The sequence below is a fragment of the Panulirus ornatus genome, chromosome 51, assembly GCF_036320965.1.
Source record: "Panulirus ornatus isolate Po-2019 chromosome 51, ASM3632096v1, whole genome shotgun sequence".
Lineage (NCBI taxonomy): Eukaryota > Metazoa > Arthropoda > Malacostraca > Decapoda > Palinuridae > Panulirus > Panulirus ornatus.
This window is the reverse complement of record NC_092274.1, coordinates 136,036-162,500: the sequence shown is the minus strand read 5'-3', so window position 1 is coordinate 162,500 and position 26,465 is coordinate 136,036. Positions and strand designations below refer to the sequence as shown.

The following is a 26,465-nucleotide window of genomic DNA, read 5'->3' as shown; positions in this document are numbered from 1 at the left end:
CATTTTTAGAAAGGAGTCACGGGTAATATCAACATATATATATATATATATATATATATATATATGGAATATATATATATATATATATATATATATATATATATATATATATATATATATATCCCTGGGGATAGGGGAGAAAGAATACTTGCCACGTATTCCCTGCGTGTCGCAGAAGGCGACTAAAAGGGGAGGGAGCAGAGGGGTGGCTGGAAATCCTCCCCTCTCATTATTCTTTTTTTTGATTTTCCAAAAGAAATGAACAGAGAAGGGGGCCAGGTGAGGATATTCCCTCAAAGGCCCAGTCCTCTGTTCTTAACGCTACCTCGCTAATGCGGGAAATGGCGAATAGTTTGAAAGAAAAATATATATATATATACACTTACCTGATGTGGCCCAGGCTCTTGCAGCCCAAGACGGCGCTACTTCTTGGAGAAGGGAAATGGGGTCTCATTTACAGCGAGCCTTGCACTCCAGTGGAGACGACTTGCAGTAGAACCATGAGCAGGAGGAGCCCGGTAACACCAGCCACTCTATAACTTGAACTTTGACCTGTTCTCAATACTGTAGACGTTACTGGGTCAAGGTCAGGTCACATTTGATCCTTACTATTCCCCCGCCAGGGTCACAAAAAAAAAAACACATACACACGGCATACACATATTTATTTACACCCGTTTGGCACACACACACACGCATATATATATATATATATATATATATATATATATATATATATATATATATATATATATATATATATAAACGCTCAGAATATACACATAGAAAACTCGTTGACCTAAGATGAAGTCAACATGGCTGGGTTAAAGGTCAAAGTTCACCGTCTGAAGACATAGTCAAGCGAAAGACTGTGCTGAACTCACTTGTTTACATTTTGGATAGTCAAGCCAGAGTGGATAGTCCACCATCCAGCGCGTAGCGATCCTTCCTTCCCCACCACCACCACCACAGCAGTCAAACGAGTCCCTAAATGGTCATTTGATACAAGATTATATGTGTGTGTGTGTGTGACGTGTTTTGCACCAGCTGCTGCCCTCAGAGCACACGTACTGTACGAGACGAACGAATCACAATCTCTTCATCTAATGCAAAAATGTGTCAAACTATCTATTTGCCTGTGCGATGTATATACCAGATGGCTTGGGTATTTACCTCGCTCAATATCCCCCAAATTGTGTATATATATAAATGATAATTATATCGCTGTATTGACTAATTATATACATTCTAATGATATATATTCATCAGCTGTGATGGATTTCGTCTGTATGTTTAGCAATGGATCGGAAAACAGCGTTGATTTATATGGCTATCGTCTTCAGTCCTGCACATAACTGATAAATTTGGTTATCTTTCCAGCCATAATGATAGAGCAGGTTTATATATTCCTCCCTTGGAAAGCGTACAGAGTCCATGATATGTGTGTTTGTGTGTCTCACTGGTTCCAGCGTCTTATAATTACCAAACCACTGGAGTGGCTGTGTTCCACTTGGGGCTGCTAACAACACCCACGTCCATTTATCTATTCATTATCATAGTCGCTGTCTCCCGCGTGAGCGAGGTAGCGCAAGGAAACAGACGAGGAATGGCCCAGCCCGCCCACATACACATGTACATACATAAACACCCACACGTGCACATATACGTACATATACATTTCAACGTATACATACGTATACATACTCAGACATACATATATATACACATGTACATATCCATACTTGCTGCCTTCATCCATTTCCGTCGTCACCCCGCCATATATATATATATATATATATATATATATATATATATATACATATATAGAGCTTAGAGTTCCAATACTCCACGTCTGAAACCACTTTCTCGTCATCCAAGCGACAGCCTCGGTCAGTCCAAACTCTCTTTCGTCAGCAAATCCTTTTAAAAACATTTTTTTCATGTGAAAACCTACATGATTTACGACGCCCAACCAAAGTTGTCGTAACTTGACCGACCTTTCAGGTAAAGCGAGACTTGGGTTAGACGACGAAGCTGGTTAAGTGACAGAACTGGGTTACATCAGCCAGACCCAGCATTTGTTTACAATGGACTGGGTTACATCAGCCAAGTCCAACACAGTGTTTCAAATCTCAGGTCTTCGGTCACCTGTATAGTAAACCCGTCTGAACAGAACTGAACTTCTGAAACGTGTGATTCATGAAACAGTCGAGTGATTACGTGAAGCAAAGCGAACTGAAACAGACCTTTCCCAGGTCATGAAAATTCCCTGGACGTATGTCAAGGTTCATGAAGAAATCTCACCCCCAAACGAAGCAGATGTTCGAAACACATCAAAGCAAAACTGAACTCCAAAAAAACACTCGGGGAATATAGAGACATATATATATATATATGAACCCGGATCTGGATTCGAACTAGGAAATCAAAAGCAATCATGTGGAAAGTCAAGTTCCACTGAAGGTCCGAAGCTTTTGGTATGAACCATCTCAATGAAGCAAACAAAACACTTCAACATATGGATATGCAAATTGTAGGGTATTATGGGTGTATGTATATATATATATATATATATATATATATATATTGGAAAGGATTACAATTTTGCGCGTGATCAAGATATTCCTATGAGTCCACGGGGAAAATGAAATACGAAAAGTTCCCAAGTGCACTTTCGTGTAATAATCACATCATCAGGGGAGCCACAAGAAATATGTTTTGGACAATCACATGTTTACCAAATGGCGTCCTAGCTTCGTCTCTTCGATGTATATCAAGTGACTGTTATATTTCTCTCTTGTGTCTTCCCCTGATGATGTGATTATTACACGAAAGTGCACTAGGGAACTTTTCGTGTTTCATTTTCCCCGTGGACTCATAGGAATATATATATATATATATATATATATACATATCAGGAGATATGCTACACAGGTGATCTAAAGCAGGCACAATACACACCACTGTACACACACTCTCCAAGTCAAATCACCAGTTAATACGTAACTACTAGTTATGTTAGTTGTCTCTGGTTATCACACTGGCTCCGCTTGTTAGTTCACATCTCGTACCATCCTAATTCACGCAGGTGTGAATTGTACTACGTCTTTACTTATGTGTTAAGTGTGGCATGGACGAGAGGGTAAGTAAAGTAGGTGAACCTACTTTTACTTTCCAGTAGTGAAGATGGACAATAGTGGGCTAACCTGGTTATCATGGCGCCTCTGTCTCGCTGGTCCAACCTGAGTTTGGCAGATGTTCACACTGAAGGCTGTTCCATAAGCGTGTTGTGTCACACTAGGTCACACTAGGCGACCTCCACACCCCGTTGTGTCACACCAGGTCACACTAGGCGACCTCACACTCCACCTTTACACCCAGGGGGTAAGACAACAGACATCAGCTGTGTCCCGGGAGCTGCTGTACCGCACGTCTGTGTCACATTTCTGTAACTCTGGAAGTCCAGAGTTTTGAGGGGGGGCGTGGGGGGGTCGTTACACGCCCAAGGGAAATGGGGGGGGGCGTGGGAGGGGGGTATTCATCTCCCATCCCAGGACATAGGTGCCCTTGGGGTGGGGTGGTGGTGAGAGAGGAAGGTGGGGGAAAAGGGAGAGGACGTCCCACGACAACGCCCCCAGCGCCCTGGGGTAAGAACCATGTCGTCCCGGGGCTTCACAGTCTACTGACGGAGGCGGAGGAGGAGGAGGAGGGGCAAGGTGAGAGAGGGACGTTCCACGACGACGCCCCCAGCGCCCTGGGGTAAGAACCATGTCGTCCCGGGGCCTCACAGTCTACTGACGGAGGCGGTGGAGGAGGAGGAGGTGGGGGCGCAGGTGTAGTCTTTGGTGGAGTGTGAGGGAGAGGCAGAGGACACCAGGGTACTGTCCGTCAGATGCGACAACTTGGAGATCCTCCTGTTCTTCCTGAGGGCGTCGTCGTCGTCCCCGCTCGTCACCGCCACCGCTGCCACACTCGAGAGGTCCAGGTCCCCGTCGGCGTCCTGGAGGAAGCCACGCACACGGCACCGCTTGAGCCCGTGCAGCGTCGCCAGCAGGGGCGGCCACACCTGCAGGAGGGAGGGAGACCGGTCGTCACTACACGAGAGAGAGGGAACACATAACACAAGACCAGTGTGTGTCAGGACGCAAGACATGTCCTCCATGTTTGATGTGTTACGATGAAGACGGGATACTACAGCAGAAGGCTCCTCCCCACCTACCAATATACATGGGGACGGGATACTACAGCAGAAGGCTCCTCCCCACCTACCACTGTACATGGGGACGGGATACTACAGCAGAAGGCTCCTCCCCACCTACCACTATACATGGGGACAGGATACTACAGCAGAAGGCTCCTCCCCACCTACCACTATACATGGGGACAGGATACTACAGCAGAAGGCTCCTCCCCACCTACCACTATACATGGGGACGGGATACTACAGCAGAAGTGGGTGGTAGTGGTAGTGTTAGTGGATGGTAGTGGTGTCAGTGGGTGGTGTCAGTGGGTGGTGTCAGTGGGGACTCACCTCCCTGGGTCTGGCCACCAGCAGCACCAGCGGGTACACGCAGGACACTGACACAATCTTCAGCCAGTACGACATGACCTGAGGAGAAAGTGCCGTGGTTAGTGCCACAGGACGTGGTTAGTGCCGTGGTTAGTGCCACAGGATGTGTTTAGTGCCGTAGTTAGTGCCACAGGACGTGTTTAGTGACGTGGTTAGTGCCACAGGACGTGGTTAGTGACGTGGTTAGTGCAACAGGACGTGGTTAGTGCCGTGGTTAGTGCCACAGGACGTGGTTAGTGCCGTGGTTAGTGCCACAGGACGTGGTTAGTGCCGTGGTTATTGCCACAGGACGTGGTTAGTGCCACGGTTAGTGCCACAGGACGTGGTTAGTGCCGTGGTTAATGCCACAGGACGTGGTTAGTGCCACAGGACGTGGTTAGTGCCACAGGACGTGGTTAGTGCCGTGGTTAGTGCCACCAATCTACCTCTATTTCTATAACTATCTCTCTCTATCTACCAATCTATCTACCCATGTATCTACGTTATAGCATTTCACATCAGTCTACCAGAGATCCCTAATTATACAATATCTACTTTGGGACATAAGAAACAAGGGGGGGGGGGGGGGGGGGAAGTGGTTGGGATAAATGGCCAATTGGCTTGTGAATGTTAGATGGGACCAATTAGCTGGGACACATCCCTTAGGGTAAATGAAGTGGGACATGTTGCTGGGACAGAATGGGACATATGAGTCGGGACAGATAACTTAAGTCAGGTAGGTGGCGTACCGGGACACTGTATGGGACAAGTGTGGGACACTGACCTTGGACCAGACCGGTACGTGAAGGTGTGCAGCTTGGAGCATGAGCAGCGCGTGGTAGGGCAACATGAGCACCACGCACAGGAGCACGGCCCCGCACAGCACACTCATACCCACGCCAGTCTTGAGCACCTGGGAGGAGGAGGAGGAGGAAGTGAGCACCTGTGAGGAGGAGGAGGAGGAGGAGGTGAGCACCTGGAGGAGGAGGAGGAGGAGGTGAGCACCTGTGAGGAGGAGGAGGAGGAGGAGGTGAGCACCTGTGAGGAGGAGGAGGAGGAGGTGAGCACCTGTCAGGAGGAGAAGCGCTCATCTGGAGCTCAATGTTTGTGTGAGAGTGTGAGGGGAAGCACGACCAGCTAAAGTGCACTCCCTCTTTGCAAGGCAGTTTTCTACCTCCTGCAAGGTATTTTTTCTTTTCTCCTGCAAGGCATTTCCCCCTCCTGCAAGGTATTTTTCTTTTCTCCTGCAAGGTAATTTTTCCTCTCATGCAAGATATTTCTTTACTCCTGCAAGGTATTTTTTTTTTCTCCTGCATGGTATTTTTTTTTCCTCCTGCAAGATAATTTTCCCTCCTGCAAGGCATTTTTTTTTTTCATCCTGCAAGGTATTTCTTCTCTTTTTTTTTTTCTTTAAGTTGTGTGATACGATCAGAGACCACCTCCTCACCTGGACCTCGCGTCTCTCTCTCTCTCTCTCTTTCTCTCTCTCTCTCTGTAACCCAGAGCAGGTGTCGTGGGGGGGGAAGGGGGTTATCTGTGGTCAAGTGGTCAACCCCTCAGGATCAGATGAAGGGGGAGGGGGGGGGGGTTGGGTTTCACCTTACACCACAAGCCTCTACCACACACACACACACACACACACAGGTTCACATGTTCAGTCCATTGGTAAACAAAAGTAAAACAGCTGGAGAACACTATTCATTTACATGATTTACTCATTTACGGCCCGAGAGTCCAAGGACTTTTACCACAGTCGAGTGAAACTGTAAATAATTTTACGTAAGATGTGAATCCCGTTCCCATGTGAGGTAGCGCTACCTCGCTAACGCGGGAGACAGCGACAAAGCAAATTAAATAAATGAATAAATAATATATATATATATATATATATATATATATATATATATATATATATATATATATATATAATATATATACACCCCTTTTTGCTCTCTGAGATAATGTTCTCTCCTTCCACACATTTTTCAACGCTCCCAGAACCTTCCTTCCCTCCCCCACCCTGTGACTCATTCCTCTTCCATGGTTCCATCCGCTGCCAAATCCACTCCCAGATACCTAGAACACTTCACTTCCTCCGGTTTTTCTCCATTCAAACTTTCCTCCCAATTAACTTGTCCCTCAACCTTGCTGAACCTAAAAAACTTGCGCTTATTCACATTTACTCTCAACTTTCTTCTTTCACACAATTTTTCCAAACTCAGTCAACAACCTCTGCAGTTTCTCACCCGAATCAGCCACTAGAGCTGTGTCATCGGCGAACAACAACTGACTCACTTTCCAAGCCCTTTCATTCCCAGCAGACTGCATACTCGCCCCTCTCTCCAAAACACTTGCATTTATCTCCCTAACCACCCCATCCATAAATAGATTAAAGAACCATGGAGACATCACACACCCCTGCTGCAGACTGACCTTCACTAGGAACCAATCCCTCTCCTCTCTTCCTACACGCACACATGCCTTACATCCTCGGTAAAACTTTTCACTGCTTCTAGCAGCTTCCCTCCCACACCATATACTCTTAATACCTTCCACAGAGCACCTCTACACAGCGTTACCTAGGAGCTCCGTACAGTACCTGGGAGCTCCGTACAGTACCTGGGAGCTCCGACCAGTACCTGGGAGCTCCGTACAGTACCTGGGAGCTCCGACCAGTGCCTGGGAGCTCCGTAAAGTACCTGGGAGCTCCGTACAGTACCTGGGAGCTCCGACCAGTACCTGGGAGCTCCGTACAGTACCTGGGAGCTCCGTACAGTACCTGGGAGCTCCGTACCAGTACCTGGGAGCTCCGTACAGTACCTGGGAGCTCCGACCAGTACCTGGGAGCTCCGACAGTACCTGGGAGCTCCGTACAGTACCTGGGAGCTCCGACCAGTGCCTGGGAGCTCCGTAAAGTACCTGGGAGCTCCGTACAGTACCTGGGAGCTCCGACCAGTACCTGGGAGCTCCGTACAGTACCTGGGAGCTCCGTACAGTACCTGGGAGCTCCGACCAGTACCTGGGAGCTCCGTACAGTACCTGGGAGCTCCGTACAGTACCTGGGAGCTCCGTACAGTACCTGGAGGGCCCCCTGGTGGCATCACTGACCCTAATACAGTGGCTGGGAGACCTGTGTGGGACATACCTGGGATCCCCTGGTGAGGGGTACAGGGTGGGACATACCTGGGATCCCCTGGTGAGGGGTACAGGGTGGGACATACCTGGGATCCCCTGGTGAGGGGTACAGGGTGGGAGCGGCAGCGATGCAGGACGCTGGCAGAGGCTGCCAGGGTGAGCAGGGCTGGCAGGGTCACGTAACATGACATCTGGATGACCATGTATGTTAGGATGTGTGTTGACCCTGGGTTAAGTACACACACCCCGTAGTCTGTCGGTACAACAAGGCTCATGTTACTGTGGTGGAGGGAGACGTGAGCAAGGCTCATGTTACTGTGGTGGGGCTGGGGAGACGTGAGCAGGGCTCATGTTACTGTGGTGGAGGGAGACGTGAGCAGGGCTCATGCAACTGTGGTGGGGCTGGGGGAGGGAGACGTGAGCAAGGCTCATGTTACTATGGTGGGGCTGGGGGAGACGTGAGCAGGGCTCATGTTACTGTGGTGGAGGGAGACGTGAGCAGGGCTCATGCAACTGTGGTGGGGCTGGGGGAGGGAGACGTGAGCAAGGCTCATGCAACTGTGGTGGGGCTGGGGGAGGGAGACGTGAGCAGGGCTCATGTTACTATGGTGGGGCTGGGGGAGACGTGAGCAGGGCTCATGTTACTGTGGTGGAGGGAGACGTGAGCAGGGCTCATGCAACTGTGGTGGGGCTGGGGGAGGGAGACGTGAGCAAGGCTCATGTTACTGTGGTGGAGCTGGGGGAGACGTGAGCAGGGCTCATGTTACTGTGGTGGAGGGAGACGTGAGCAGGGCTCATGCAACTGTGGTGGGGCTGGGGGAGGGAGACGTGAGCAAGGCTCATGTTACTGTGGTGGAGCTGGGGGAGACGTGAGCAGGGCTCATGTTACTGTGGTGGAGGGAGACGTGAGCAGGGCTCATGCAACTGTGGTGGGGGAAATAATATACACATCAACCATACGCGAAGGTCAGTCTAGAGTTGTACAGATACAGCGCACCGAACAGTGCAATACATGGTTCATTATGTATCTTCTGAGTGCAATACATGGTTCATTATGTATCTTCTGAGTGCAATACATGGTTCATTATGTATCTTCTGAGTGCAATACATGGTTCATTATGTATCTTCTGAGTGCAATACATGGTTCATTATGTATCTTCTGAGTGCAATACATGGTTCATTATGTATCTTCTGAGTGCAATACATGGTTCATTATGTATCTTCTGAGTGCAATACATGGTTCATTATGTATCTTCTGAGTGCAATACATGGTTCATTATGTATCTTCTGAGTGCAATACATGGTTCATTATGTATCTTCTGAGTGCAATACATGGTTCATTATGTATCTTCTGAGTGCAATACATGGTTCATTATGTATCTTCTGAGTGCAATACATGGTTCATTATGTATCTTCTGAGTGCAATACATGGTTCATTATGTATCTTCTGAGTGCAATACATGGTTCATTATGTATCTTCTGAGTGCAATACATGGTTCATTATGTATCTTCTGAGTGCAATACATGGTTCATTATGTATCTTCTGAGTGCAATACATGGTTCATTATGTATCTTCTGAGTGCAATACATGGTTCATTATGTATCTTCTGAGTGCAATACATGGTTCATTATGTATCTTCTGAGTGCAATACATGGTTCATTATGTATCTTCTGAGTGCAATACATGGTTCATTATGTATCTTCTGAGTGCAATACATGGTTCATTATGTATCTTCTGAGTGCAATACATGGTTCATTATGTATCTTCTGAGTGCAATACATGGTTCATTATGTATCTTCTGAGTGCAATACATGGTTCATTATGTATCTTCTGAGTGCAATACATGGTTCATTATGTATCTTCTGAGTGCAATACATGGTTCATTATGTATCTTCTGAGTGCAATACATGGTTCATTATGTATCTTCTGAGTGCAATACATGGTTCATTATGTATCTTCTGAGTGCAATACATGGTTCATTATGTATCTTCTGAGTGCAATACATGGTTCATTATGTATCTTCTGAGTGCAATACATGGTTCATTATGTATCTTCTGAGTGCAATACATGGTTCATTATGTATCTTCTGAGTGCAATACATGGTTCATTATGTATCTTCTGAGTGCAATACATGGTTCATTATGTATCTTCTGAGTGCAATACATGGTTCATTATGTATCTTCTGAGTGCAATACATGGTTCATTATGTATCTTCTGAGTGCAATACATGGTTCATTATGTATCTTCTGAGTGCAATACATGGTTCATTATGTATCTTCTGAGTGCAATACATGGTTCATTATGTATCTTCTGAGTGCAATACATGGTTCATTATGTATCTTCTGAGTGCAATACATGGTTCATTATGTATCTTCTGAGTGCAATACATGGTTCATTACGTTAATTTCATGTGACATTTTATGAGTTTCTTGTATAATTCTTATACTTTCTAACCTTAAATGGAACGTCTATCCATAATTAAATTTTGTATCATTTATTGCATTTGATAATAAAGACATCTTATCTTCTACCACCCTCATCCATCACCACTGGTAGTGTTATTACCCTCATCCATCACCTCTGGTGGTGTTATCACCCTCATCCATCACCTCTGGTGGTGTTATCACCCTCATCCATCACCTCTGGTGGTGTTATCACCCTCATCCATCACCTCTGGTGGTGTTATCACCCTCATCCATCACCTCTGGTGGTGTTATCACCCTCATCCATCACCTCTGGTGGTGTTATCACCCTCATCCATCACCTCTGGTGGTGTTACCACCCTCATCCATCACCTCTGGTGGTGTTATCACCCTCATCCATCACCTCTGGTGGTGTTATCACCCTCATCCATCACCTCTGGTGGTGTTATCACCCTCATCCATCACCTCTGGTGGTGTTATCACCCTCATCCATCACCTCTGGTGGTGTTACCACCCTCATCCATCACCTCTGGTAGTGTTATCACCCTCATCCATCACCTCTGGTGGTGTTATCACCCTCATCCATCACCTCTGGTGGTGTTATCACCCTCATCCATCACCTCTGGTGGTGTTAGCACCCTCATCCATCACCTCTGGTGGTGTTATCACCCTCATCCATCACCTCTGGTGGTGTTATCACCCTCATCCATCACCTCTGGTGGTGTTATCACCCTCATCCATCACCTCTGGTGGTGTTATCACCCTCATCCATCACCTCTGGTGGTGTTACCACCCTCATCCATCACCTCTGGTGGTGTTATCACCCTCATCCATCACCTCTGGTGGTGTTATCACCCTCATCCATCACCTCTGGTGGTGTTATCACCCTCATCCATCACCTCTGGTGGTGTTATCACCCTCATCCATCACCTCTGGTGGTGTTATCACCCTCATCCATCACCTCTGGTGGTGTTATTACCCTCATCCATCACCTCTGGTAGTGTTATCACCCTCATCCATCACCTCTGGTGGTGTTATCACCCTCATCCATCACCTCTGGTAGTGTTATCACCCTCATCCATCACCTCTGGTGGTGTTATCACCCTCATCCATCACCTCTGGTGGTGTTATCACCCTCATCCATCACCTCTGGTAGTGTTATCACCCTCATCCATCACCTCTGGTAGTGTTATCACCCTCATCCATCACCTCTGGTGGTGTTATCACCCTCATCCATCACCTCTGGTGTTGTTATCACCCTCATCCATCACCTCTGGTGTTGTTATCACCCTCATCCATCACCTCTGGTAGTGTTATCACCCTCATCCATCACCCCTGGGGTGTTATCACCCTCATCCATCACCTCTGGTAGTGTTATCACCCTCATCCATCAGCTCTGGTGGTGTTATCACCCTCATCCATCAGCTCTGGTGGTGTTATCACCCTCATCCATCACCTCTGGTGGTGTTATCACCCTCATCCATCACCTCTGGTGTTGTTATCACCCTCATCCATCACCTCTGGTGTTGTTATCACCCTCATCCATCACCTCTGGTAGTGTTATCACCCTCATCCATCACCCCTGGGGTGTTATCACCCTCATCCATCACCTCTGGTAGTGTTATCACCCTCATCCATCAGCTCTGGTGGTGTTATCACCCTCATCCATCAGCTCTGGTGGTGTTATCACCCTCATCCATCAAGGACAAGTGGGTGGAGAGGACTGCACATCACTTTACGTCTTCTGACCTTCGCCTGCCATAAATGAAATATAAATGATAATAAATAATAACAAATAATTGTGTATGACCAGATAAAAAAAAGGGAGAGAAGGGGGGCCCCTCTCTCTCATGATTGCCCCCCCCCCCCTTTGCACTCCAATCAGAAGCAGGGCACTGATGGACGCCCTTTGGAGCGAGGGGGAGGGGGGGCGCGAAGTGGTCTAGGATGCTCCATGAAATGGATTATTATATTTGGATATCTATATCTTTATCTATATCTATCTTTATCTACACCTATCTTTATCTATATCTATCTTTATCTATCTTTATCTATATCTATCTTTATCTATATCTATCTTTATCTATCTTTATCTTTATCTATCTTTATCTTTATCTATCTTTATCTATATCTATCTTTATCTACACCTATCTTTATCTATCTTTATCCACAGCTATCTTTATCTATCTCTAACTATCTTTATCTATATCTATCGTTATCTATGTATGTGTATGTATAACAGACCTGGGACGTAGCCGTACTCCGCCCAGCCATAGATTGGACCAGACACTTCGATCAGTAGCAGGATCAGTACGCCGGAGAGCACCACGTTCAGGTTCAGCAGCGAGAAGGTCAGGGTGTGCTCGTGGGCTGAAGCCACCTTCACGTACCTGGGGGCAAGGGCAAGGTCACACCAGGTCAGGTCAGGTCATGACGGGGTCAAGACGAGGTCAGATGAGGTCATGACGGGGTCAGATGAGGTCATGACGGGGTCAGAGGAAGTCGAGGTCATCTGAGGTCATGACCGGGGTCAGATGAGGTCAAGGCGGGGTCACATGAGGTCATGACGGGGTCAAGTGTGTGTGTGTCTACTTTCTCATGTCTCCGCCAATCACCTGCCATGTTTTAAACATTTTTTTTTTCCCACTTCCTCCAAAATTCTAAAAATATTTTCCCTTTTGTGTCTCTCTTCTCTCTATCTCTTTTTTTTTTCCTTCCCCCCTTTTATAATCCTCTCTATATTTCAATTAAGACCCGGCCATGACACGGGACTTTGATCCCTGACTGGAGCTTCCAATATTAAAAAAAAAAAAAAAAAAGGGGGAAGAAAGAAATCATATTGGCAATCGGACATAGTGGCAATATGGCATCCTGGGAATCCTAACACCAGAAGCTTAACCTGATTGGTCGAGGTGGAAGCTGAGGCCCCGATGACATCATTCCCAGCCAATGAAAAGATATGACGTAATACCACGTCATCATTTTTTTTAAATGACGTCGTAACGCGTCACTGGGGGGGGAGGAGTCAATTGACCCGCTTCCCATAATTCATATGCATTAATTAACGTCCCTCGGCATCATAATCCCGGGCCAATTAGATCAGAGGGTCTCTAATTGACCGTTTGGTAATTAACTGTTGTAATTAGGGGTATATTAGATGATCCCAGCCAATTGGGAAGGCCTCTTTCCTCTCGACCAATGGTAGCTCCACTTTCCTCTCGACCAATGGGGAATCAGGTGACATACTCGACCAATGGGAGGTAAGGTTTCAAGAGACAGTTCTCTTGTTCTCTTTCGCTTCGTGTTCGTCCTGCCATCTCTGGCGTGACCTGGTGGCTCGCTGACCTGACCTCGGGACTAGGAGGTCTGACCTAACATGACCTAATCTGTCCATCCTGCGGTTAAAACACACGAACGGCGATGGCCAATCACACAACATCTCCCTCCTACAGAAGCTCCACGAGATCCCTCGCCAGCCACGTACCCTCCTACAGAAGCTCCACGAGATCCCTCGCCAGCCACGTACCCTCCTACAGAAGCTCCACGAGATCCCTCGCCAGCCACGTACCCTCCTACAGAAGCTCCACGAGATCCCTCGCCAGCCACGTACCCTCCTACAGAAGCTCCACGAGATCCCTCGCCAGCCACGTACCCTCCTACAGAAGCTCCACGAGATCCCTCGCCAGCCACGTACCCTCCTACAGAAGCTCCACGAGATCCCTCGCCAGCCAGCTTGGTGACCTACCTCTCCACAGACAGGACGGTGGTGTACCACAGACACAGGAGACACAGAAGGTTCAGCAGGAACCCCTGCACTTGGCACAGCGACCCGCCAGCTGGGTACTCCCCTGCAAGACACAAACAGGCAATTGGGTAGTTAATGTCACATAGAGTGGAACCCTATCATTACCAGGCTAACGACCCTCCTGCTCATAGGGTTGACTTACCACTGACGTTCCTCACGAATATAGCAATCGTTACTTTGAGGCCAAGAACAGAAACAGACTCCAGGATCACATACACACACACATGTCTGCCAGGTCAGTAGAAGGGGCCCTCAGGACAAGAGGGCCCCCCGGCATTGCATAAGTCTGCTGGGTCAGTAGAAGGGGCCCCCAGCATCACAGCATCCTGGGTCAGTAGAAGGGGCCCCCAGCATCACAGCATCCTGGGTCAGTAGAAGGGGCCCCCAGGACAGAGGGCCCCCCGGCATTGCAGAAGTCTGGGTCAGTAGAAGGGACCCCCAGGACAGAGGGCCCCCCGGCATCCCAGCAGCCTGGGTCAGTAGAAGGGGCCCCCAGGACAGAGGGCCCCCCGGCATCCTAGCAGCCCGGGTCAATACAGGGACCCGTCAAGGGCCAATGTTCATCACCTTTATATCACATCATCGACCATATTGACCGTCTTAGCCCGCACACCCCACACCTGACGGCACACCCCACACCTGACGGCACACCCCACACCTGACGGTACACACCACACCTGACGGTACACCCCACACCTGACGGTACACACCACACCTGACGGTACACCCCACACCTGACGGTACACCCCACACCTGACGGTACACACCACACCTGACGGTACACCCCACACCTGACGGTACACCCCACACCTGACGGTACACCCCACACCTGACGGTACACCCCACACCTGACGGTACACCCCACACCTGACGGTACACACCACACCTGACGGTACACCCCACACCAGACGGTACACACCACACCTGACGGTACACCCCACACCTGACGGTACACCCCACACCTGACGGTACACACCACATCTTCCTAACCTGCCTTCCTTCATCTTCGACTTCTTCCTGGACGCAAGTTGTTTGCATAAGACCTCCTCCCGTTTTCTTGACTTCCTCCCATTTTCTATACCATAATCGCCTCCTGGGTTGTTTGACAAACAACACACGAACGACTAGTGATCACTCTCAACAAGGTATACATATGTATATCATCCCTGGGGGATAAGGGGAAGAAAGAATACTTGCCCATGTATATTACCTTGTGTGTCGAAGAAGGTGACTAAAAAGGTGAGGGAGCAGCAGAGGGGTGGGGGCTGGAACTCCTCTCCTTCCATTTATAATGTTCCAAAAGAAGGGAAAGGAGGCCAAGTGAGGATATTCCCTCTAAGACTCAGGTCCTCTGTTCTTGACGCTACCTCCCTAACGCGGGAAATGGCGAATAGGTACAATATATCAAAACAAACTTAGGGTCACAAAATAAACTCCCATTTTCTTCCGATCTAAAGTAAAGTACGACGGTACGACCCTTGAGCACGACGGTACGACCCTTGAGCACGACGGTATACGACCCTTGAGCACGACGGTATACGACCCTTGAGCACGACGGTATACGACCCTTGAGCACGACGGTATACGACCCTTGAACACGACGGTACGACCCTTGAGCACGACGGTACGACCCTTGAGCACGACGGTATACGACCCTTGAGCACGACGGTATACGACCCTTGAACACGGCGGTACGACCCTTGAGCACGACGGTACGACCCTTGAGCACGACGGTATACGACCCTTGAGCACGACGGTATACGACCCTTGAACACGACGGTACGACCCTTGAGCACGACGGTATACGACCCTTGAGCACGACGGTATACGACCCTTGAACACGACGGTACGACCCTTGAGCACAACGGTACGACCCTTGAGCACGACGGTATACGACCCTTGAGCACGACGGTACACGACCCTTGAACACGACGGTATACGACCCTTGAACACGACGGTATACGACCCTTGAGCACGACGGTATACGACCCTTGAACACGACGGTATACGACCCTTGAGCACGACGGTATACGACCCTTGAACACCCCTAGCCACGTACCCTTCATCCATACCATCTCATGACATATTTTCCATTTGCTCGTCGTTTCCCGCATTAGCGAGGTAGCGCCAGGAACAAATGGAAAAAAAATAATTGGCTTCATTCACTCAAGTATTTCCTATAGTCATGTAGAAAGCAGCGAGAACCACAGCACCTCTGCCAAGTTTACCCCAAACAGCTTCAATGCTTCAGGCCCAGTGACAGCACGTCGCCCCCTGTATACCACACCAAACCAATACATTCTATCATGTGCCTATTTCGACAACCACAGCACCTCTGCCAAGTTTACCCTCAATAGATTCACATGTCCTGCTTCAGGCCCAATGACAGCACGTCGCCCCCTGTATACCACACCAAACCAATACATTCTATCATGTGCCTATTTTTTTCCCCCATCCTGGTCACCACCTCTCTGCATGGCGCTGGTTGGCTGGCTGGCCCTGCAGCTACGCCCCTGTAGTGATGCTCGAGGACCACAAGGTCCTCCTCCTAAGACTCTCGAGGGTGACCTCCTTTCCACGAGGAAGACCAACAGAAAAAGGTGACCAGGGTTCGAAGACCATATGGTCCATGTGCCTCCCGGAGCCCCCGTCTCTCTCTCTCTCTCTCTGTCCTCCCCCCCCCACACACACACCCGTCTCTCGTTACCGTCACTTCTCACACCAACCAAAACGCTTCGTACGTTTGAGACAGACAGACAGGCAGACAGACTGACTGACAGACTGACAGACAGACAGACAGACAGACTGACTGACTGACAGACTGACTGACAGACTGACAGACAGACAGACTGACTGACAGACAGACAGACATGTGAGAGCTGGGGACATCTCATTTGCATAATCATATTCAAATCACGTTCGGGGGGGGGGGTGTCTAGTGATGTTAAAAGGGGTGTTTAGTGATGTTCAACCCCCCCCCCCCCCCACATACGGGATCTTCTTGTGTTGTGCTGTGAGACGTACGCGCTGTGTTAACCCCCCCCCCCCCACCACCGTGGCTATGTTAACCTTACGACGTGGTGTCAGAGCGCATGCGTCAACCGTGCGTGGCGTATCTATACAACGAATAACAACATATGACAAGACGTCATCATCCATCCAATACGACATCATCCATGCAATACATCATCCATCCATGCAATACATCATCCATCCATCCAATACGACATCATCATCCATCCAATACGACATCATCCATCCATCCAATACGACATCATCCATCCATCCAATACGACATCATCCATGCAATACGACATCATCCATCAAATACGACATCATCCATCCAATACGACATCATCCATGCAATACATCATCATCCATCCAATACGACATCATCCATCCATCCAATACGACATCATCCATCCAATACGACATCCATCCATCCAATACGACATCATCCATCCATCCAATACGACATCATCCATCCATCCAATACGACATCATCCATGCAATACGACATCATCCATCAAATACATCATAATCCATCCAATACGACATCATCCATGCAATACATCATCATCCATCCAATACGACATCATCCATCCATCCAATACGACATCATCCATCCAATACGTACGACGCCCCAGCACATTATTGTAACAACCACCCAAACGACCCATTACCGTCTCCGTTGTGAGTGAGTGTGTGTGTGTGTGTGTGTGTGTGTGTGTGTGTGTGTGTGTGTGTGTGTGTGAGTGTGTATGTGAGTGAGTGTGTGTGTGAGTGTGAGTGTGTGTGTGTGTGTGTGAGTGTGAGTGTGTGTGTGTGTGTGGTTACGTGAGGCAGGTTGAGGAAGTCCCGTCGCGCTGGTGAAGGTGCATGGGGAGAGGCAGTGTAGCAGCCCCTGCTGGGAGAGGCAGTGTACCAGCCCCTGCTGGGAGAGGCAGTGTACCAGCCCCTGCTGGGAGAGGCAGTGTAGCAGCCCCTGCTGGGAGAGGCAGTGTACCAGCCCCTGCTGGGAGAGGCAGTGTAGCAGCCCCTGCTGGGAGAGGCAGTGTAGCAGCCCCTGCTGGGAGAGGCAGTGTAGCAGCCCCTGCTGGGAGAGGCAGTGTACCAGCCCCTGCTGGGAGAGGCAGTGTAGCAGCCCCTGCTGGGAGAGGCAGTGTAGCAGCCCCTGCTGGGAGAGGCAGTGTAGCAGCCCCTGCTGGGAGAGGCAGTGTACCAGCCCCTGCTGGGAGAGGCAGTTTAGCAGTCTCACTATACTGCTGAACGACTTTGTGCATCTGTTAACGACTTTGTGCGTCTGTTAACGACTCCGTAAGTCTGTTAACGACTTTGTACGTCTGTTAACGACTTTGTACGTCTGTTAACGAATCTGTACGTCTGTTAACAGCTTTGTACGTCTGTTAACAGCTTTGTACGTCTGTTAACGACTTTGTACGTCTGTTAACGACTTTGTATGTCTGTTAACGACTTTGTACGTCTGTTAACGAATCTTTACGTCTGTTAACAGCTTTGTACGTCTGTTAACGACTTTGTACGTCTGTTAACAGCTTTGTACGTCTGTTAACGACTTTGTACGTCTGTTAACGAATTTGTACGTCTGTTAACGACTTTGTACGTCTGTTAACGACTTTGTACGTCTGTTAACGAATCTGTACGTCTGTTAACAGCTTTGTAGGTCTGTTAACGACTTTGTACGTCTGTTAACAGCTTTGTACGTCTGTTAACGACTTTGTACGTCTGTTAACAGCTTTGTACGTCTGTTAACGACTTTGTACGTCTGTTAACAGCTTTGTACGTCTGTTAACGACTTTGTACGTCTGTTAACGAATCTGTACGTCTGTTAACGACTTTGTACGTCTGTTAACGACTTTGTACGTCTGTTAACGACTTTGTACGTCTGTTAACAGCTTTGTACGTCTGTTAACGACTTTGTACGTCTGTTAACGACTTTGTACGTCTGTTAACGACTTTGTACGTCTGTTAACAGCTTTGTACGTCTGTTAACGACTTTGTACGTCTGTTAACGAACTTTGTACGTCTGTTAAACAGACTTTGTACGTCTGTTAACGAACTTTGTACGTCTGTTAACAGCTTTTTACGTCTGTTAACGACTTTGTACGTCTGTTAACAACTTTGTACGTCTGTTAACGACTTTGTACGTCTGTTAACAGCTTTGTACGTCTGTTAACGACTTTGTACGTCTGTTAACAGACTTTGTACGTCTGTTAACGACTTTGTACGTCTGTTAACGACTTTGTACGTCTGTTAACGACTTTGTACGTCTGTTAACAGCTTTGTACGTCTGTTAACAACTTTGTACGTCTGTTAACGACTTTGTACGTCTGTTAACAGCTTTGTACGTCTGTTAACAACTTTGTACGTCTGTTAACGACTTTGTACGTCTGTTAACAGCTTTGTACGTCTGTTAACAACTTTGTACGTCTGTTAACGACTTTGTACGTCTGTTAACAACTTTGTACGTCTGTTAACGACTTTGTACGTCTGTTAACAGCTTTGTACGTCTGTTAACGACTTTGTACGTCTGTTAACAACTTTGTACGTCTGTTAACAGCTTTGTACGTCTGTTAACAGCTTTGTACGTCTGTTAACGACTTTGTACGTCTGTTAACAGCTTTGTACGTCTGTTAACAGCTTTGTACGTCTGTTAACAGCTTTGTACGTCTGTTAACGACTTTGTACGTCTGTTAACGACTTTGTACGTCTGTTAACGACTTTGTACGTCTGTTAACGACTTTGTACGTCTGTTAACGACTTTGTACGTCTGTTAACGACTTTGTACGTCTGTTAACGACTTTGTACGTCTGTTAACGAATCTGTACGTCTGTTAACAGGTTTGTACGTCTGATAACTTTGTACGTCTGTTAACGACTTTGTACGTCAGTCAACAACTCTGTACGTTTGTTAACAACTTTGTACGTCTGTTAACAACTTTGTACGTGTTAACAGCTTTGTACGTCTGTTAACGACTTTGTACATCTCAACGACTTTGTACGTCTGTTAACGACTTTGTACGTCTGTTAACGACGTTGTACGTCTGTTAACAGCTTTGTACGTCTGTTACCGACTTTGTACGTCTGTTACCGACTTTGTACGTCTGTTAACGACTTTGATCGTCTGTTAACGACTTTGTACGTCTGTTGACGACTTTGTACGTCTGTTAACGAATCTGTACGTCTGTTAACGAATCTGTACGTCTGTTAACGAATCTGTACGTCTGTTAACAGCTTTGTACGTCTGTTAAATTTGTACGTCTGTTAACGACTTTGTACGTCTGTTAACAACTTTGTACGTCTGTTAACGACTTTGTACGTCTGTTAACAACTTTGTACGTGTTAACGACTTTATACGTCTGTTAACGACTTTGTACGTCTGTTAACGAATCTGTACGTCTGATAACAGCTTTGTACGTCTGTTAATAGCTTTGTACGTCTGTTAACGACTTTGTACGTCTGTTAACAGCTTTGTACGTCTGTTAACGACTTTGTACGTTTGTTAACGAATCTGTACGTCTGTTAACAGCTTTGTACGTCTGTTAACGACTTTGTACGTCTGTTAACGACTTTGTACGTCTGTCAACAACTTTGTACGTCTGTTAACGACTTTGTACGTCTGTTAACAGCATTGTACGTCTGTTAACGACTTTGTACGTCTATTAACGACTTTGTACGTCTGTTAACAACTTTGTACGTCTGTTAACGACTTTGTACGTCTGTTAACGACTTTGTACGTCTGTCAACAGCTTTGTACGTCTGTTAACAACTTTGTACGTCTGTTAACGACTTTGTACGTCTGTCAACAACTTTGTACGTCTGTTAACAGCTTTGTACGTCTGTTAACGACTTTGTACGTCTGTTAACAGCTTTGTACGTCTGTTAACGACTTTGTACGTCTGTTAACGACTTTGTACGTCTGGTAACGACTTTGTACGTCTGGTAACGACTTTGTACGTCTGGTAACGACTTTGTACGTCTGTTAACTTTGTACGTCTGTTAACGACTTTGTAAGTCTGTTAACAGCTTTGTACGTCTGTTAACGACTTTGTACGTCTGTTAACAAATCTGTACGTCTGTTAACGACTTTGTACGTCTGTTAACGACTTTGTACGTCTGTTAACGAATCTGTACGTCTGTTAACGAATCTGTACGTCTGTTAACAACTTTGTACGTCTGTTAACAACTTTGTACCTCTGTTAACGGGTCAACCATTCGTTCGTCCCACTATTATGAAAACATTTTTATCAGACTTAAGATATACAAAACCAAGTCAGTCCATATCTGACAACAAAGGGATGGATGATGTACATGGGATGGATGATATACATGGGATGGATGAGGTACATGGGATGGATGAGGTACATGGGATGGATGATATACATGGGAAGGATGAGGTACATGGGATGGATGATATACATGGGATGGATGAGGTACATGGGATGGATGAGGTACATGGTATGGATGAGGTACATGGTATGGATGATGTACATGGGATGGATGATGTACATGGGATGGATGATGTACATGGGATGGATGAGGTACATGGGATGGATGAGGTACATGGGATGGATGAGGTACATGGGATGGATGATGTACATGGGATGGATGATGTACATGGGATGGATGATATACATGGGATGGATGATGTACATGGGATGGATGATGTACATGGTATGGATGATGTGCATGGGATGGATGATGTACATGGGATGGATGAGGTACATGGGATGGATAAGGTACATGGGATGGATGAGGTACATGGTATGGATGATGTACATGGGAGGATGATGTACATGGGATGGATGAGGTACATGGGATGGATGAGGTACATGGGATGGATGATGTACATGGGATGGATGAGGTACATGGTATGGATGAGGTACACGGGATGGATGAGAGAACATGAGAGAACATAACGTTATATCATCAGGAATAACATTATATAATCAGGAAGAACATTACGTGATATCCTCAGAGAACATAGGTATATCATCGAAGAGAACATAACGTTATATCAGAAAGAACATTACGTTATATCAGAGTGAACAATACGTTATATCATCAGACAACATAACGTCATATCATCAGAGAGAACATTACGTTATATCATCAGAGACAACATAACGTCATATCATCAGAGACAACATAACGTCATATCATCAGAGACAACATAACGTCATATCATCAGAGAGAACATTACGTTATATCATCAGAGACAACATAACGTCATATCATCAGAGAGAACATAACGTCATATCATCAGAGAGAACATTACGTTATATCATCAGAGAGAACAACACGTTATATCATCAGAGAGAACAACACGTTATATCATCAGACTACATAACGTCATATCATCAGAGAGAACATTACGTTATATCATCAGAGACAACACAACGTCATATCATTAGAGAGAACAACACGTTATATCATCAGACAACATAACGTCATATCATCAGAGAGAATATTACGTTATATCATCAGAGACAACATAACGTCATATCATGAGAGAACATAACGTTATATCATCAGACAACATAACGTCATATCATCAGAGAGAATATTACGTTATATCATCAGAGACAACACAACGTCATATCATTAGAGAGAACAACACGTTATATCATCAGACAACATAACGTCATATCATCAGAGAGAATATTACGTTATATCATCAGAGACAACATAACGTCATATCATGAGAGAACATAACGTTATATCATCAGACAACATAACGTCATATCATCAGAGAGAATATTACGTTATATCATCAGAGACAACATAACGTCATATCATGAGAGAACATAACGTTATATCATCAGAGTGAACAATACGTTATATCATCACAGAACATTATACGAGGCTAAACTTCCCGGGGAGCGCAGGTAAATATCTTCAGAGACAATGTTATTTGAACATAAACTTTAAGGTAAACAAAAACCCGAAAACAAAGGTAAATTGACCTTTGACCTCGACGCCATGAAAGGGAACACCACCCCAGCCATGGCAACCTAGCCATGGCAACCTAGCTATGGCAACCTAGCCATGGCAACCTAGCTTTGGCAACCCAGCCATGGAAACCTAGCCATGGCAACCCTAGCTATGGCAACCCCAGCCATGTCAACCTAGCCATGGCAGCCCAGCCATGGCAACCCAACCATGGCAACATACGACATATATCGTAAATCATGTAAAAAAATATATCGTAAATCATGTAAATATTTTTCTCCGCATGGGATAATACAAAACATTACGATGGAATGATGAGTTGCGTGTCGGTGTAGCTTACGTGACCCGGGTCCGTGCGTCCGTCCGTCACAACACTGGCAACTTTGAGCAAGTCCTCCCTCCCCTCAAGCGGCAGAGAGGCGTCCCTGACACCCCCTCAAGCTGCAGGAAGGCGTCCCTGACACTCCTCAAGCTGCAGGAAGGCGTCCCTGACACTCCTCAAGCTGCAGGAAGGCGTCCCTGACACTCCTCAAGCTGCAGGAAGGCGTCCCTGACACTCCTCAAGCTGCAGGAAGGCGTCCCTGACACTCCTCAAGCTGCAGGACGGCGTCCCTGACACTCCTCAAACTGCAGGACGGCGTCCCTGACACTCATCCTCCACCGACACGACTGGCGTTTGAATATTGATCAGCGGGGCGAACGGCCCGTCTTTACGACGGCAACTTTAACATGGACGGTTAATATGAACACTCGCAGAGGTACGACGAGGCCCGGGCTTTTGTGATTGGTCAGGTGAGGATTGTTTACAAATGCAAGCTTGACTAGGATTGGCCAGCTGAGTATCATCTCGAGATGCAAGCTTTACTGGGATTGGTCAACTATCATCTAGATACAAGCTTTACTGGGATTGGTCATATATCATCTCGAGATACAAGCTTTACTGGGATTGGTCAACTATCATCTAGAGATACAAACTTTACTGGGATTGGTCAGCTATCATGTAAAGATACAAGCTTAACTGGGATTGGTCAACTGAGTATCATCTACAAATAATTCATCTATAACCAGATTATACGATCTATATAATATCCCACTATGGTCACTGAGGTTATTTCTTTATCTAATTATAAATAACCTTCCATAAAATATTAAAATATGGCGAGGTTGGGGAGGGGGAAAGAATAAAAATGAGTCAAAAAACGTAAATTCTTTTTTTTTTTTTAAATGGCCAAAAACAATCATGGCGGCGCTCAGCTGATACTATTGACACTTGAGCCGCCTCTGATTGGCCGGCTAAGTCATGTGACCTTTTTTGTTTATGTTCTCAACATTGTGTGATCAGCTGAGGGTGTTTCCCTTGTTTACCAGGTCAGCCACACGACCACAGTGGTACGACCCCTGTGGTCGACGGGATGATCCTTCACGGTGATCGTAAGACCTTGAATCATGTCGGTACGACCCTCTGGCATGAGGAGACGACCCTTAATCATGTCGGTACGACCCCCTAGCGTGACTAGACCCTTAATCATGTTACGACCCCTGGCATGAGGAGACGACCCTTAATCATGTCGGTACGACCCCCTAGCGTGACTAGACCCTTAATCATGTTACGACCCCTGGCATGAGGAGACGACCCTTAATCATGTCGGTACGACCCCCTAGCATGACGAGACGACCCTTAATCATGTCGGTACGACCCCCTAGCATGACGAGACGAACCTTAGTCATGTTACGACCCCTAGCATGAGGAGACGACCCTTAATCATATCGGTACCACCCCCTAACATGACGAGACGACCCTTAATCATGTCGGTACGACCCCCTAGCGTGACTAGACCCTTAATCATGTTACGACCCCTGGCATGAGGAGACGACCCTTAATCATGTCGGTACGACCCCCTAGCATGACGAGACGACCCTTAATCATGTCGGTACGACCCCCTAGCATGACGAGACGAACCTTAGTCATGTTACGACCCCTAGCATGAGGAGACGACCCTTAATCATATCGGTACCACCCCCTAACATGACGAGACGACCCTTAATCATGTCGGTACGACCCCCTAGCATGACGAGACGACCCGCTAGCATGAAATGACCCTCAAGCACGACGGAACGATCCATGAGCATGACGGTACGACCTTTGATGGCCTGTGTGTGTGTGTGTGTGTGTGTGTCCATTGGTTTCTTACGCCGATAACATCAGATATCGTGGGTTGAGACACCGATAACATCAGATATCGTGGGTTGAGACACCGATAACATCAGATATCGTGGGTTGAGGTACCGATATATGATATACTTATATCCTTGGAGACGTTGCCGCTTAAAAGACCCGGCAAATTGTTCTGCTCTGCAGGTCAGCCCTGTCTCGTGACGGCCTGTCAATACCACATTTTCTTTGAAGTATTTTTCTGGCCTGTGGCGCGCGCGCGCGCGCGCGCGTGTGTGTGGCTTAGCACTTACTTGCCTTCCTGCCTGGGGAGACTCGGGTTACGTAATCCCCCGAACTGGGGGGGGGGGGGGGGGGCCTTACGAGCTGGCAACGCCGCATACCTGCATCCTACCTCCGTTCCTCCAGACTTGGCGATGCTGACTTCCCTCGAAGCGCTACTTTCTCGCTAGACTTGGCAACGCTGCCTCCAGAGACGCTAACGGCCCTCTGTCAGGCGTTAACGGCCGTTAACGGCGCCCGTTGAGACCCCTCTCGCCCTTGGGGGGGGCGCCCGAGGGACTTATGACGTCATTAACAGTGTGATGCGAGTGGCTCGTCTGATCCCAAGGGACGGCACCTGTGGCCAATGGCGAGGCTGGGAGGATGCTAACGTCTGCGATGATGGCCACCGATTGGCTCGGACGATCCCGGAGGATGATATCAGCAGCCAATCACATCTTGAGGTGATGATGACGTGCGGGTTGGGCCACGGAGGGACCCGAATCTAGGGGCCCTGGCAGGGTGAAGGGCCAGGCGGGCCCTGGCAGGGAGGAGGGCCAGGTGGGCCCTGGCAGGGAGGAGGGCCAGGTGGGCCCTGGCAGGGGGAAGGGCCAGGCGGGCCCTGGCAGGGAGGAGGGCCAGGTGGGCCCTGGCAGGGAGGAGGGCCAGGTGGGCCCTGGCAGGGAGGAGGGCCAGGTGGGCCCTGGCAGGGAGGAGGGCCAGGTGGGCCCTGGCAGGGAGGAGGGCCAGGTGGGCCCTGGCAGGGAGGAGGGCCCTCCAGGGATCACCCACACCGAACGCCTGACAATCAATACGAGAGCCAGGCCTCAACAATCGTTACCACCTTACATCTCCTCTACCTCCATCTCTACCTCCATCTCTACCTCCATCTCTACCTCCATCTCTACCTCCATCTCTACCTCCATCTCTTCCTCCATCTCTTGTACCTCCATCTCTACCTCCATCTCTTCCTCCAGTCTAACATGGACCCTCCTACATCTTGAACCTTTTAAAAACCAGGTATGGCTGCCACCATAGATGACGTCACACACACACGTGTGTGTCTGTGGGTATGTAAACAATGTGTGACGTCATATGTCAAACTGGTTCCCCCCCCCGTAGTAAGTGTTTGTGGGGGGGGGGGGCGTG

At 47.6% G+C, this 26,465-nt stretch overlaps 2 protein-coding genes across 4 annotated transcripts in view; both read right to left on the bottom strand.

The window, feature by feature from the left end:
* Positions 1-3,573, bottom strand: part of LOC139764769 (neuronal acetylcholine receptor subunit alpha-7-like) — a 32,157-nt gene extending 28,584 nt beyond the window's left edge. The window contains exon 1 of one of the 2 annotated variants that reach the window (XR_011716464.1): positions 3,207-3,573. The gene's annotated coding sequence lies outside the window, so the exon portion shown is untranslated. Of the gene's footprint in view, positions 1-386; positions 544-3,206 lie in introns of those variants that run through there. The other variant, XR_011716463.1, reaches the window with a different exon arrangement.
* A 152-nt stretch (positions 3,574-3,725) lies between these two features.
* LOC139764771 (uncharacterized) overlaps positions 3,726-26,465 on the bottom strand; it is a 31,607-nt gene continuing 8,867 nt past the window's right edge. The window contains exons 2-7 of one of the 2 annotated variants that reach the window (XM_071691641.1): positions 13,854-13,956; positions 12,353-12,498; positions 7,771-7,937; positions 5,334-5,462; positions 4,532-4,609; positions 3,726-4,066 (exon numbers count right to left, since the gene is read on the bottom strand). In XM_071691641.1, the coding sequence (XP_071547742.1) occupies positions 3,785-4,066; positions 4,532-4,609; positions 5,334-5,462; positions 7,771-7,937; positions 12,353-12,498; positions 13,854-13,956 (905 nt within the window). In that variant the 3' untranslated portion in view covers positions 3,726-3,784. The remainder of the gene's footprint in view (positions 4,067-4,531; positions 4,610-5,333; positions 5,463-7,770; positions 7,938-12,352; positions 12,499-13,853; positions 13,957-26,465) is intronic. The other variant, XM_071691642.1, reaches the window with a different exon arrangement.